Source organism: Chaetura pelagica, unplaced genomic scaffold (genome assembly GCF_000747805.2).
Source record: "Chaetura pelagica isolate M959 unplaced genomic scaffold, ChaPel_1.0 scaffold16, whole genome shotgun sequence".
Lineage (NCBI taxonomy): Eukaryota > Metazoa > Chordata > Aves > Apodiformes > Apodidae > Chaetura > Chaetura pelagica.
In genome coordinates, this window is record NW_009953721.1 from 2,097,141 (window position 1) to 2,112,103 (window position 14,963).

General features: G+C 36.6%; 1 protein-coding gene across 1 annotated transcript in view; it reads left to right on the top strand.

Annotated features, from left to right (window-relative positions):
• HOOK3 (hook microtubule-tethering protein 3) overlaps positions 1–14,963 on the top strand; it is a 68,524-nt gene that overhangs the window by 19,993 nt on the left and 33,568 nt on the right. The window contains exons 4-6 of the mRNA XM_010000475.1: positions 6,287–6,337; positions 8,968–9,100; positions 11,235–11,302. Of these exons, the coding sequence (XP_009998777.1) occupies positions 6,287–6,337; positions 8,968–9,100; positions 11,235–11,302 (252 nt within the window). The remainder of the gene's footprint in view (positions 1–6,286; positions 6,338–8,967; positions 9,101–11,234; positions 11,303–14,963) is intronic.

Sequence of the window (14,963 nt, forward strand, 5' to 3'; positions counted from 1 at the left end):
ATAAAATTTCAGTTTATTTGTCATTCCCTCTTTTGTACATCCATATAAGTAAGAACCAAAGACTGAATATTTTTTTCTTTAAAAGAGATGTCTACCCTAGCTTTTTGTATATATTTTTTTTTTCTGCTTCCCTTTTCCTGAAGAATACCAAAAAGGCACAAATGTGGTATTTTAACTCTTATTTTGTAACCAGGGAAGTAACCCTATACTTTGTCAACTCTTCCTCTTCTTTTTGTGTGAGTAAATGCTGTTAGTAGTCCAGTTGTTCCAATGTCTGTCAGTCAATCCATCAATTTCAATATGATTTTTAGGAACATTTTCAGTCTGTGCACTTGTATGTGTTTGTCACTAGATTTAAAATGTAGGCAACAGACTTCTGTGTGTCTCAGTGATGTAGACTTTTCCTTCATATTTTAAGAAGCACCATGAGAAACTATAATTTGGTTATCTCACTACCCTACAAATAATGTTAGAAGAATGAATAATGTTTTTATTAGTTCTAAAACATGGTTGCTCTTTGCATCCGATATCAGTATAGTAGGTGAAATAAGTTCAAAAAACAACCCAAAATATAGTGTGCAAGTAGTTCTGCTATGTGGAACAGTGGGTAGGAGGGCCTGATAGAGATTAGTGAAGGCCTTCCTCCGCTAATGATACATCCTTCCTAACCAGTTGAAAGAGGTACTCAGAAAATCATGCAGTTGTTAGTTTTGGCTTGTGTGTTGTCCTGCATGGGGAATAAACTAGAGTATATGGGTCAGCTTGCATTATTTTTTTTGTTCAGCAATTCATTTTTCAATAACTGCAAGAATGTTGTCTTATTAAAAATATTTTACATGGCATACATCAGTGCACATAGCAGTATATGTTTTCCCTTGAGCAACAAAAAACCTAGTTTAAACCAAATATACATGCTGAAGAAGACAACATTTTGAAGATAAAATGGCCTTTATTGAAAATGGGAAACAGCATACAAAATAATTGTGTTGACAAAATTTTGCAGAAATGAAATTCCCTAATCAAGAAACAAGAATAGTTCAATGTCAAGTCATACAGGAATACCAGTAACAGAACCAAAATTTAAACAGTTAATGAAGTGATAACAAGCATTTAATTTTTGGCAATTACAGAATAGGTTGTTGACTATCTTAGGGATGGGGTAAAACTGACACTGTTTTTTCCTTCCTTTCATTGTGGTTGTACCTAGCTTGGGAAAGGAAGGATATACATTGTTCAGCTTGATTTCTGACTTCAGGACTTTTTTTTTGGCATTCAGACTACAGCAGAAGTACAGTTTTATCAATGTTTATAGCAGCAGGCTGTGTTTGTTCCATTACTGAACAGTACATTTAAACAATAGGCACCACTAGACTTTCTGCAGCTAGTACAGTTTGAATGTCTTGTGTTTGATACAGTATTGCAAAATGGAATAGTAAATTAAATTAGAGTACAGACTCCTTAGTGCTGTAACCTAAATAAAGCAAGCTGATTTTTGAGAATTGGTTTTGACTCTGCAGTAATACAGTTATGTTTGCTCAACAACTTCTACAAGACAAGCTAGATTGACTAGTGGAGTAACGGAAGCTGGTTTTCAGTGTCTGGTATAGCTTTTCTGCTACTTTCTTGTTCCTTGGCATACGAAGAGAACACTTATTCCTTAGCAGTCTTTTAAAGGTGTTTTTTCTGTGTGAAAGCCTCTCATAAAAATGTTTTTCTGCAAGGAAGAAGGGAGTATAGACGTATTTTAAGACAGCATTCATTTCTATCAAAAAGATAAGTAGCAGCCGATCTATTTAATTCTGTTTCAATATACCCCTAATTCCTAAATCAACAGTGTCTCCAAACATAAGTTAAATGTGTTGAGCCCCATTCAGTTATTTTTTTCTTGTAATTTAACTCAAGGAAGGGACTTCTTTTGAGGATTTCTTTTTGCAGGAGACAGAGTGGAGGGGGATAACCCCTAAAGCTAGTGATATAATATCTAGGCTCCATTTATAGTCAGTGAAGAGAGAGGCTCCTGCAGAATGCAGTTTACTGCAGAAACCTAATGTATGTGTTGGGAATGACACACGTACATTCACCCTTCCCTCCCTGCCTCCTCTCCCGCTTTTAAGTGCAGCAGATGATTGATTAAGAATTCTCTCACCACTTCCAAGTGTGCCCTAACAACACAGAGGTTGTAAGGTTCTTAATTACAACCTGTGAGAAGGGAAAATAGGTCTGTGCATAATTACCCAGGAAAAATACTATTGAACAGCATTTTGGAACATTAAGGCTCCCATTCAGACACTTCAGGACCTGAAATTTAGAAGGATCAGTTTGCACAGACTTTTCAGCACAAACAGGTTTTCAGTCATACATGTGTTAGAAGAATAAAGGCAAAATTGGGGACTGGCTGTTACGAGGTTAGAGAGAAAGGTTGGATAACCCATGCTCACTTTTTGCCAGCAATCACAAACTTCAGGGCATTTCTGCTCTCCACTTCACTAGGCTGTCCTTTTGTTGCTCAAGTATATTTGTAAAGTAAGAAGTCTGGACAGACTGCTGTTTTAGGGGTTTTGTGTGATGACTGAGAAAAAGAAAAAAAGGAGAAAAAGCCAACAAACATTTAAGTTATATGGTGTTGTCAGACCAGTAACCCAGCGTACATCATCTCTGTTTTCATTCCAGTCATCCGGTTAACACTGTGTAGTAAGGGTCATACTGAACAGTGTGTGCTAACTATGTAATACTATACTACAGTCAAGATGGTTGTAAACTGAGAGGGTAATGGTCATTGAACATCAGGAACATCCACACAGCTCTGTGTGTTTATTACTGAAGTTTAGGTGTCCAAAAATGAACTATAACATGCCTTTGTGGATGCTTTAGTTCAAAGTGGGTGTCTTCTCCTTTGTAATATAATATGGGGGAAACGACAGATGGAAAAGAGAAAATTAATAGAGAGTAATCTAGAAATAATAATCCATTTATTGCAAGTTGCAACAGCTTTTGAAGTGGAATAAAGTGTAGTTGTAACTTTTTTTTTTCACAGTAAGTTTCATGTCTTTTACAACAGAGGTATAGGTGCAGGGCATGGATGTGAAATGGGCTGGGAGGGTATTGTATGTGCTTTGAATGGAAAAGGAGGAAGTCAGGTTGCTGATGCAAGCAAGTAAGCATCCCATGTGATTGTGGGTTGTTCTCCAAAGGATGATACAGTGCTTTATAGTCATGATTGATATTAGAAATTCTGTTGTGTTCTGCCACTGCATAATGGTCTTTTGTTAAGTAGTTTTAGTTAGGTTTTGCTCATTTGCATAAGAAAAATGATTTTAAAAGAAATTCTGAGCAACCATCACCTGCTTTTATTTAGAATTCTGATGTAATGTGTTGTCTTTAACTTTTTTTTTTCTTTGCTGTTCGTTTATATTCATCTCTGTTTGAAGTATTCCTTTTAAGAACTTCTGCTATGACCTGACAAAAGTTACTGGAGCTATTTAGTTGAATTTCAAAATAGAAAACCTTTGTGGTAGCTTCCCATGGTGATTCTCTGCCAGTGGCAGTAGAACCATCTAAGTGTATTCACTGCAGACACGTTTAAAAAAAAACCCAACAAATCAAAAGCCCTTGAATTAATACTGAAGATCATTGTATCTGCCATACAATCAGACAGTTATAAGGCTAAAGTAGCATCTTTATGGACTGGCTTAAGCTTAACAAAGATGGTAGAGTTAACTGCTAAAAGCAAGTTATCCTAGTATGGCTGATTGACAGTGGAATAAAATGAGACCTCAAATACAAGGTTGTTTTTTTCCAGTTTGCTTGCTGTTTTCTTTATCCAAGGATGCTGCCCTATGTGTTACTTTTGATGACAGATTCTGATCAATACTGATTTTATTCCAACATATCAGGTCCAAGATCTATGAAAGTTATAGGGAGGAAACTGACTCTGAGTTTAAGGGGGTTTATTTCAAACAATGCTTAGAAGGAAAGGGCAAAAGGTTTTTTTAGGCAGGTACTTCAATTTTGTTTCTCTTATTTTGGGATTATGTTCAAGTTCAAGGTTCCTCACAATGTTCACATCGATAAGCTGGACTTAAATTCTGCAACATGACCTTTGGGTTTCTGTGGCACTTTCTGCAGCAGACTCAGGTAAATTACAAACTGGAAAATTTTAATGAATGAAGTTTGAAAATTATATTCCAATCAATGCAGTAATCTTGGTGATTTGACGTAAAAATCTAATTATTTCCATTTCTTTAAATTCTTTAATCTGTTGCAGACTTTGGTTATGATTGTGCCTTTGAGAGGTGGTGGCCATTGCTTTGGGACAAAAGGCTAGAAGGCTATTATGCTGTTATGGGAGAGACAGTGAAATGTTGCTATATACATGCTATCAGGTAGCATCTCCAGATCTCATTCTAGATTGTCAGAATATTTGATGTGTGTGGATTTACCAAGTCAAATTGAATTTTTGTTTCTTGTTATGACTTGAAGTTCCATGATTATGAAGACAATCAGGGTGTTCTTGTATCATAATAAGTGATCATAATCTGCTTTTGCCACTTGTGTCCAAAAGGGAGAGGATTAATAGGAATAAGGTAATCAGATCATTTCCACTTCGGATTTCATGGCTAAATCTTTTAGAATGTGTGTAGCCTGTTCCTCTCCTGAGTGCCTTTTAGTAAGAGCCTAGATTTTGCTTTCATCACCTCATTTTGTCTCAGTACTGTGTTGTTGTTTTGCTTTCCTGTCTCCTCTTTTCTATAGTGTTTCCTCACATTTTTTGGCACATAGATGGCTTCTGTCAGTGGATAGAGTTTGCTAGCTGAATATTTTTGGAGTGTAGTCAAGAATATAGAAGTTCTTACAGGCTTTAAAGACAGCTGGGATTTGAGAAATTTTGCTATCCCTTCATTATAGTTCTAGTTTGCCACTGTGGCTACTGTTCTCATCAACAATTTGTGAATGCTAATTCAGTCAGGTTCAGCATTTGCAGAACCTGTTTATAGACTTCACAGAATTATGTAGGTGAAAAAAGACCCTTAGATCATTTGAGTCCAACCCTTAACCTAAGACTACCACATACACCACTAAACCATTTCCCTAGGCGACACATCTATAAGTCTTCTACTTCCCTAGTCAGCCTATTCCAATGCTTGACAACCCTTTTGGTGAAGAATTACTTCCTCATATCCAAAATAAACCTCCCTGGGCAGAGCTTGAGGATATTTTCCTCTCATCCTACCACTTGTTACTACAGAAATGAGACCGACACCCAGTTTGCTGCAGCCTCCTTTCAGGTAGTTTTAGAGAGTGGCAAGGTTTCCCCTCTGCCTCCTTTTCTCCAGACTAAACACCCTTGAGTTTCCTCAGCTGCTTCTCTGTCACAGGAGATGGTGCACTGCTACTACTATCTAAATTCTTTGCTTAAATACTTGGACATCAAGTGTTGGGAATCTGTAGCAGTTACTTTTAGCAAAGATACCTCTTTTTTTCTAAATATCACCTGTGAGATCCACTGGGCATTTTTTATGGTTTTTAAATGTAGTCTTTATCTCGGAGACTTGATGTAAATGGATTTTTGCTGGAAAGAAAACAGTGCTTAGTACTAGAGAAATGTGGCTTAGATTCCATACAGCAGGAAACACATAACTGATGCCATTGGCTATGCAAGTGAACAGAAACTACCTTTGTATGGCAGTGAAGGCATTGCTGAGAAATGTGAATTTAGCCTAGATACTGTAAGACAGACATTGAATTGATAAGAACTGGGAGAAGAGCAAAAAGGACCAAGAGGCATAATTAATGAGAAAGTTGATAAATTTTGCTTTACATAAGTTGGCAATAATGCAGCATATTGAGCAGTAGCTGGTTTTGCTGTGGAAGAAGAGGTTTATCTCTGCAGAAAGTAGGTCAGTAGGATACTGTAAGAGAAGACAGGAAGAAGATAATGTGTCAATTTCTAGATAATCCCAAAATAAATAAGTACTCTGAAAAATATTAAAGCTTTAGAGTCTGATCTAAAGCCTATCCATGATAATGTGATGGTTTTCGTATATTTAAATGGCTTCTGTCAATTAGTAAAGATTTGTCATCTGATCTGAAAGCCTGATCATAATGGGCTATTGCATAAGTTTCATGATTCTAAATTAAACTGCTGAAACAGTAAGTCTCATTGTGCAAATAGATTTAATCATACTATTCTTTTGTGTGATTCTTCTGTGATTGCCTATTTTATGATCACTTATCTGTAATTTATTTTCTACATTTATTGTGTTTCTTTCTTCTTCTTGTTAAATAGGTAAGCAACCTGAAGAAAATTTTAAAAGGAATACTGGATTATAACCATGAGGTAAGAACCATTTTAGGTAATCTTCATCTACATTCCTTTTTTGTTACATATTTTACTTAACCTATAAACTATATTCTACTGACTAAATTATAAATATAACTATAAATTATATGCTACTAACTTTTTCTTGGAAATTATTTAACATACGAAGTGTTTCAAGGCATATTCTCAAGTGTTAGCCTTCTCTACAACTTCTCACCTGCTTTATTGAATATCCAGAGCTTCCAGAGAAGTCTGGTGTGCAAATTCTGTCATACATGCAGTAGATGTCTTTGCTGACTGTGTTCTCATGAAGAACTTTAACAGTACTTGTATCTCTTTTTTTTTTTTCCTCATCCTCTGCTCCAGCTAAAGATGCCTCTGCTTATTTTTTCCTGTTGAGGAGAGAGAGGAAAGAGCATTTTAGTCTCTCCCCACATTAAAATTTTCAATGAAATTATTTAATCCTTTTATATTGGAGTTTGTTCTTTCTTAGGCTGTTGAGCAAACACAAATAAACAACTCCAGGGGAGATGCAATACAGATTGTTTGTTTTCTTTCAGCTGAAATATGCTTTCAGTTTCAGTGATGTTTTGAAGCAAGTTAATCTGTACTGGCTACACCACAAAATCAGTAATATGTACATTCTGGACATTATTTGTCTCAAAATACTAGCTTCTCACAAATACTTCTGACAGGAAGACAGGTGTTAACAAATAGAAGTCTTTAAAAATAACAGCTTTTTGGAAAGAAAAAGCTAGACTCATAAACTCATATTCAATAAATAGTCAGGTATCCATGTTGAAATAAATTTTGAAAAGAGATGGTTAAGCAAGCTGACCATAACTGACAATTCTAGAAAGGAAGAATTTTTTATAGAAAAGTAATAGTACTATGATAAAGTAATGCCGACTTCTTTTCAGCTAGTTGGTATGTATGATGACTAGGTTTCTGGTGTGAAAAATTTACTCCTAAGAAAGTTTGCAGCTGTTTCAAGCTGAGTAAGTTCTGCAGAGGTAATGCACATTTATAAGTTTGACTGGATTTTGATCTGGTTTCCTTTTTTTTCTGCTGAGGCAATGCTTGTGGTGATAATGGAGATTATATGGATTCTACTGTGAATCTTGGTTATGTTTTCCTCAACCAGATTCCTTTTCCTAGCAGTCACCTTCTACAAAAATGTAGATGTAGATGTGTATAGATTTTACCTAATGTATCTAAAAGCCTTTAAAAAATGTATTTGCTAATTTTGTTCATCTTCATAAGTTCAGAAATTTGTATCACATTTACAAGGACAGTCTTTCAATAGTTATCCTACATTGCTGTCTTTGTCAGTTATAGTGTGGAAGAACAAGAAGCAGAAGTTACCTTTTTTATAGCTTGCATGCTTTATTATGCTGCAATAATCTTTCTGCAGAAGGTGCATTCACAGAAATTCTATTTTCTCACTAGAATGTCCAAACAGAGGTATTTTCCAACAACAATTAATCTGGGTCTTTTAAACGATATAGAGAGTTTTACTAGTGTTGGTGCTTATTCTTTGATAAAGCTGTTAAAAAAAAATAAAATAATTAAAATTCTGCAACACAAAAAACATACAAAACAAGAACAAGCCCAACCACAGCAATTGCACAAAGCCTAATCCTGGAAAACTTTTGAATGGCTTGATTTCCATGTATTCTTCATATACATCTGTTAAACTTTCTGTATAAACACCTTTACCCGATTTTCTGTTTTTCTAGATTGTTAACATGAAAAAGAGCATCCAGCAAACAAGTGACTGATTCCCTCCATAGTCATTTCTTTATTGCACCCTGCTTAAGAAGTGACAGTTTCTTTTTATCTGCAATTAATGTGTCAGAGATGTATTTAATTCCGTATTCCATGTTCATATTTTCAGCCCCCTGAGAGCTCTTAATGAACAATTTGGCAGAACTGTTTAATTCCTTCTAATGACAATCATTAATGTAAATCCTTCTTAATTATAAATCACATTACATTAATTTTAAGTCACATGGCTTTTTTGGTTTGGGTTGTTGTGGTTTTTTCCTGCATGTGGGCTGTTTAATGATGTATTGTACTACTACCTCAAATTCTCTTCCATGAAACTAACTTTCTTAGCTGTGAGACTTCCTAAATATCCCTATATTTTCCAAAAGTGTGAGGAGGAGTTTTTTACTGTCTTACATTTGTCATCCATCAGTGCTAGACGTGTGTATTGGATAAGTGAAATATTTCAATTTCTGGCTTTTGTAGTGGTAAGAAATGTGAGATTTCAGGTGTCAGATTTTTTTCGGTGTCATATTTAAAAAAACATAAATTAATTATCTATGTGCTGTTAGTCACTGTGGAAGCCTGTCTTTGTTACCTTCCTTAATTGAAGGAAACAATCTTGTTATGTTTGAAACTAATATTTTCTTATTGGTTGGTACAGTCAGGTTTGTCCTCTTCCAAATATTAATTATGTCAAGCAGTATGGTTTAATTTTGGATGTTGGGTCTTAGTTTCCTTCATTGTAAAGGTGGAATGAAAACTATGATAAAGTACAAGTGAATTGCTCTTGCTGATTCTGAATCATCTTTGTATTTTGAAATGTGTGTGTATGTATATGTGTAGTGATACAGACGTGTATGTACTGGCTCTTTATGCAGATTCTAGGGCAACAGATTAATGACTTCACCCTTCCTGATGTTAACCTGATCGGAGAGCATGCTGATGCTGCTGAGCTCGGGAGAATGCTTCAGCTGATTTTGGGATGCGCTGTTAATTGTGAACAGAAACAAGGTATTAAATTTTGAAAAGATATTTTCTCCTAGACAGTGAATGAAAATCAAGATTGTTCTCTAACTACTTAAGGGGAAAACGGTATTTCTCATGCCGCTGTCAGAGACAAATGTGTTTTTTTTCAGTGATTACATTGCTTTCTCCTACAGATAATAACTGTTTTGTTATAAGCTTCATTAGTTTTGGAGTTTCAAACTGTGGACCTGGTTTTGCTTCCAACACATACGTATTTCAATTTTTGTTTGCTGAGCTGAAAAGGCAGTCCACAAAGGAAAATTCTTGGCCCCGCCCTTTAACCATTGTTGAGGTAGATTAGGTTAGTTTAGAGACAAAAAATGTGATTGTTGCAGTATCCTGTGTGACTGTTGGTTTTAGGAATGCGTTCCAGTCACCACCTCACTACATGGCTGAGAGCCATCAATATGAGTGGGGATTGGTCTGAAGATGTGTCTGGTGTGATCTGGGATACTGTAGTTCTTGAGGCTTTTGCATGGGGTTGGCAAATAGGGAAGAGTATTGTTAACAGCCATGCACTTCTGGACAGCAGCTGAAGATGGAGCATGGTGTGTCAAGGGCATCCAAAATGTCACTTGAGGCATCCATAAGACAATTGAATCCCACTTCAGCAGTAGGTGAAAAATAATTCTGCCTCTCTTGACTCCCTTGGCACCAACTGTCTATCAGACCTGCACAGGTGAAATAGGGATCCATTTTTCCTGCAAATGCCACAGAGCTTGTGAGTAATAGAGACGCTTGTTGAAGTGTCCCAGATGTCATGCTCTTAACTTGCCTTAGATACAGATTATCTTATCATTACCCAGTTACCTTAAATTACACTTAATTAAAGCCAGGTTAAGTTAACAAAGCAACTACAAACACATTTTCATAACACTTAAGACTGGAAGCATAGGAACATGTTTATAAAATACATGTGAGTAAATGAAACTGTGCTTACTGTATTTACATTATAGTTGCATCAAGTACCTGTCTCTTCCTATTTTAACTAATTCTGGTTTACTTCCTGACAAAATTGCAGCCAGGATTTCAGAACTTTTGTCTTCCTCTTGCATGGTACATCCTAGCTGATTTCTCCTTTCCAATTTTCTCAGTAGTCTAAAACACTTTAATTTCTCATTCTGAAATTAACTTTTATTCTACCCTTAATCAGGAGACAGTCTGGCTGTCCTATTAATTAAAATAAACTTAATGTTCTTCCATAAGTACATTAAAAACTCTTTTTATTAGACCTGTCCTCTCTGTTCTGTATAAAATTATCTTCCTTTTGGTGACAATGTGGCATCCTCAAGTAGGCAGTGTATCTTACTTCCTGCCTTTCTCTTACCCTCTCAGTCTGAATATTAAAAGCATACATATTTGCAATATTGAAATAGTCTACTTTTATGTACTTTGAGTGAGATTGGGCATGACATAATTAACCACTTTGAGGTGACTGATTCCCAGCATCTTCCTCTTGGGCAAACTGGTAAAAGAATACAGGTCTCATTCAAAATCTGTCATGTCTGACTGGAAACCATATGATGCTGAGCATGTCATAAACCACTTGACTTGGTCTAAATTTCAAGAATTGTCATCTTAACCTCCATATCATCTTGTAAGTTACCTGTTGTGTAGCTCACATCTGCTCATAGGAGAGAAATGAAAAAGTGGGGTGGACATATTTGTGATATAGCACAGAAATAAGAACAGAAACCAAGGATAGATATGAAAATGCCTTGAAATGAGGATGCTGTAGGAAGGTGGGTCATTATTGTTAAACTTGCAACCTATGCATGGATCATGTCCTTGTACATCATTAATAATTTGGGAACAAATTGAGAAAAGGAGTATAAGTAGTTATTTCAGAAATGTGAGATGCCAGAAGGAAAAAAAAAACATTATTACAGTCATAGGCTTTTCTCATTATTGCAGTATTCCAGTGAGACTGAATTTATGTTTGGACAGGCTTCTGATAAAGTCTTGTTGAATTTTTGGGGGGTGGGACTTAGCTGGTGACTATGCATTTCAGTGTAATCTCTGACAGCTAGTCATTTTGTAGGAAGAATGCAGCTTCTGACCTCATGTTCTGTGCGACTCGAGTTTCAGCAGTAACATCTCAGAATGCTCTTATTTTCAGAGTACATCCAGACCATAATGATGATGGAAGAATCAGTTCAACATGTTGTCATGACAGCCATTCAGGAGGTATGCTGGGATGCTCACAGTGTGTAGAAGTTCAGCCTTTCAGTATTTTCCTACTTTGAAAAGCTTAGTTGGAAGTAAAGAACATTAAGGATCATAGACTTTGGTATTTTACATTGAAAAACATTAATTTGTTGGTAGACAAACAATTCAGTAAAAGCTCACTTTATGTCAGGGAACTCTGAATGTCCCACTTTTCTTTAAATCTAGAAGATTGAAACTTCTGGATATTTTTGATACTGGGTTCCCTTTCCTTTTCCTTTCCCACCCTTTGACTCCCAAAGTGCACTAGAGTGCTTTTATGTGAGTAACCAAACAGTATAGAATTTCTTCAAACATTATACCTTGAAACTGCAAAAACTCCATGAGCTGGTAATTTTTATTTTTTTTACTAGACAAGTGGAAAGAAAGAGATGGATAGCAGAGTATTCTTTTGTCAACTGTATTGTTATGAACAGGCTAATCAAGGTATTTCTGCTAAAATGTTTTTACAAGCTAGTAGTAAGTATGTTGCAGTGTATTTTATGGAAGTGCTGTTCAGTAGCAAATTTAAAGCCACAGTGAAAATCAAGCCATGCTGTTGGTGACCACTGAAGACATGAAGCCTCCCTGAGCCATCTTAGCAGCCTGATGTGTCCTTAAGTGAACTGCATATCAGTCTTCAAACATGGAGGTTTACTGCAGGGCCAGGCCACTAAAGAAGGCAGGAAATCACTGGTAATTCCATTTTTTTCCAAACCTGAACAAGAGAAACTAAATTCACATTGAGCTCTAGAGCAATTTCACTTTCCTGTAATGTCTTGAGTAGAGCAAGAGGTGTCAGTGAGCCTACAGAATCCCTGTCCCCTGTTATCACTTTGACCCATGCTGTATCCATACAGTCATACATCCTGTTGTCTGGGTGGACAGCTATCTTTAACATTGCAGAGCAGACACTTGAAGTGAGCATTGAAGGAATCATAATGTTAAATCATCTTCTAGTCAGTGCTGCTAAGCTCAAGTTTGGTTTTTTTTTCTTTCAGCAAAGCTTTTGGTACTATGCTTCACAGCATCCTTCTCAACAAAATGTCCAGAATACAGCTAAACAAGTCCATAATTCTTTGACAAGTTTACTGAACAGTAGGGCTCAGAGTTACAGTAAATCAGTTTACATCAGGCTGGTGGCCAGTCACCAGTGGGGTTTTCCAGAGGTCAATTCTAGGGGCAGTGCTTTTTAGTGTTTCTATAGATTATATGAATTCAATAATTGAAAGTACATTAAGCAAGTTTGCTGATGATACTAAACTAGGAGGAGCTGTGAACTCCTTTGAATGTAGAGTAGCCTTACAGAGACATCTGAATAAAAAGCTAGACAGTCTCCAACAGTATGAAGTTTACCAAGAGTGAGTGCTGGACTCTCCATTTGGGATGTGGTAATCCTGGTGATACATATAAACTATGAAACAAAAGGCTAGAGAGCAGCCCTGTAGAAGGAGGTCCAGGGGCTTGGGTTGATGGCAAGCTGGCTCTCAGTCAACAGTGGGCCCTGACAGCCAAAGGGTCAACTGTGGCCTGGTATGCATCAAACACAGCATAGGTAGCCAGTCAAGGGAGGTGATTGTCTCACTATGTACTGAAATGGTGTGGCCCCACCTTGAATAGCATGTGCAGTTTTGCACGCCTTAATATAAGGACATCAAACTATTAGAGTGTGTCCAGACAAGGGCAACCCAAATGGTAGAAAGACTGGAGGGCAAGAATTACGAGGGAATGGCTGAGGTTACTTGTTTTGTTCAGGTTGGAGAAGGCTGAGGGGGAGACCTCATCCCAGCCTACAACTTTCTCAAGATGGGAAGTGGAAAGGGAGGTGTTGATCTCCTCTCTCTTGTGACCAACAATAGGAAATGGACACCATCATTTGAGAGGGTGGTGAGTCACTGAAACAGGCTCCCCAGGGAAAGTGGTCCAGGAACCAAACCTGTCAGAGTTGATGGAGCATCCACACAATACTCTTAGTCATGTTGTTTAGTTTTAGGTAATTCTATGAGGAGAACTACCTCATTAAATCAAACTTCACTGGATTTAAGGAATTATTTATTTCTATTTCTTGAACTTAGAACAGTTCTCAGGGTCCAAGTGACTTGGAATACATAGGAGACACCAAAATAAAGTGCCTAGGAAAGTAGCTATATATGCATATTTGAAAAGTTGGAATATCACCTAATCCAAACATTTCAAAGCATTTAAAATCCAGATGCTCTTTCTTCCAAGTTAGGTATGTAAAAGACCTCTCTAAGCTTTACTGATGTATTATGTAATTAATTTTTCTATTTCAGCAAAGCACATATAAATGTTTTTGATGCTTTTTTGGTTTTCAGAGATCATCTTATGTAAAATATTTCATGAGGCACAGTAGATCAAGCCTCTGCCCTGCTTTCTCCTTTTGGCCTGAAGCTGATTTTTAAATGGAAGGAACATTTTGTTTTCAGTTTTATTCCTTAGCTGCTTAATGTGTAGATGTGCATTTCTAAGTACAAGCTGTGCACAAGATAGAAAAAGAGCAAGACTTATTTAGTTATAAAAAATACTGCAAACATACCACATACAATTATAAATTATGTATTCTATATTCTCTAATAAGTACTCCTGTATTCTCTTTATATTATTGTAAATTATTCTTACTTAAAATTAATGTGTTACTATGTATAATGTAACATATTTTAAATATAATAATTTTTCACATTGTTTTAAAAGCCACAGATCTTTACTACAGACATTATTTTGGCCGTTATGTATTTCCCTTTTCTTTTTCCTTTCCTTGACATCCTCTGGAAATTCTGTCATTTTTCCTAGTCTTTTCTTTGAGCAGCCAAGTTGATTATCAGTGAAGCTGTTAGCGGGGGTAAATTTTTTCCTTTGCTGTTTAGAAAGTCTCTAAACTTGAACATTTAGCATGTGTCTGTGTAGGTCAAGCTGGGAGTCAGAACAGGCTCCTGACAGCAAAGTACTAGAGGTAAAGTCAAAGCTTGCTGAGGGTGCATAACAAAAGCTACTTCCTGTCTGTATTAATATCAGCTGTGTTACTTCCACCAAGTAGAAACTGTTTGTTTTTGGGGTTTTCTCCCCTCTGTATTTTGTCCTGACTGTTTAAAGGTTCATCTTGTCTGAAGTAGAAGTGGCTTTTGAATAGTTAGCAAATTAGAGAAAACCATTTCCTTGTTTCCATCAACATACTGCAGGAGGAAGAAAGTCCAACTGCAGTAAAGGGTACACACTCTGTCATACACATTGAGGATGATGAGACACTGGCACAGGTTACCCAGGGATGTTATGGATGTCCCTGGAAGTGTTCAAGGCCAGGTTGGATGGCGCTTTGAGCTACCGGGTCTAGTGAGAGGGTTCCCTGCCCATGCAGGGAGATTAGATCTAGATGATTGTTAAGGTCCCTTACAACTCCAACCATTCTTTGATTCTATGATACATAGCCTTGACTCTTAAAAAGCGAACAAACAGGAAGATGTTTTGAAAAAGAAAAGCAACCTTCTTAATGCAGAAGCTGTTTTTTTACATTGTTTCATGAGCACTACAATGAGCTTGTACAATATTAGCAACTGTAGAAGAGGCATTTTAGATAAAGCAGATGTTTTGAACTTTTAACATAATCAGCTAAGTGGTGCAGCTGGTG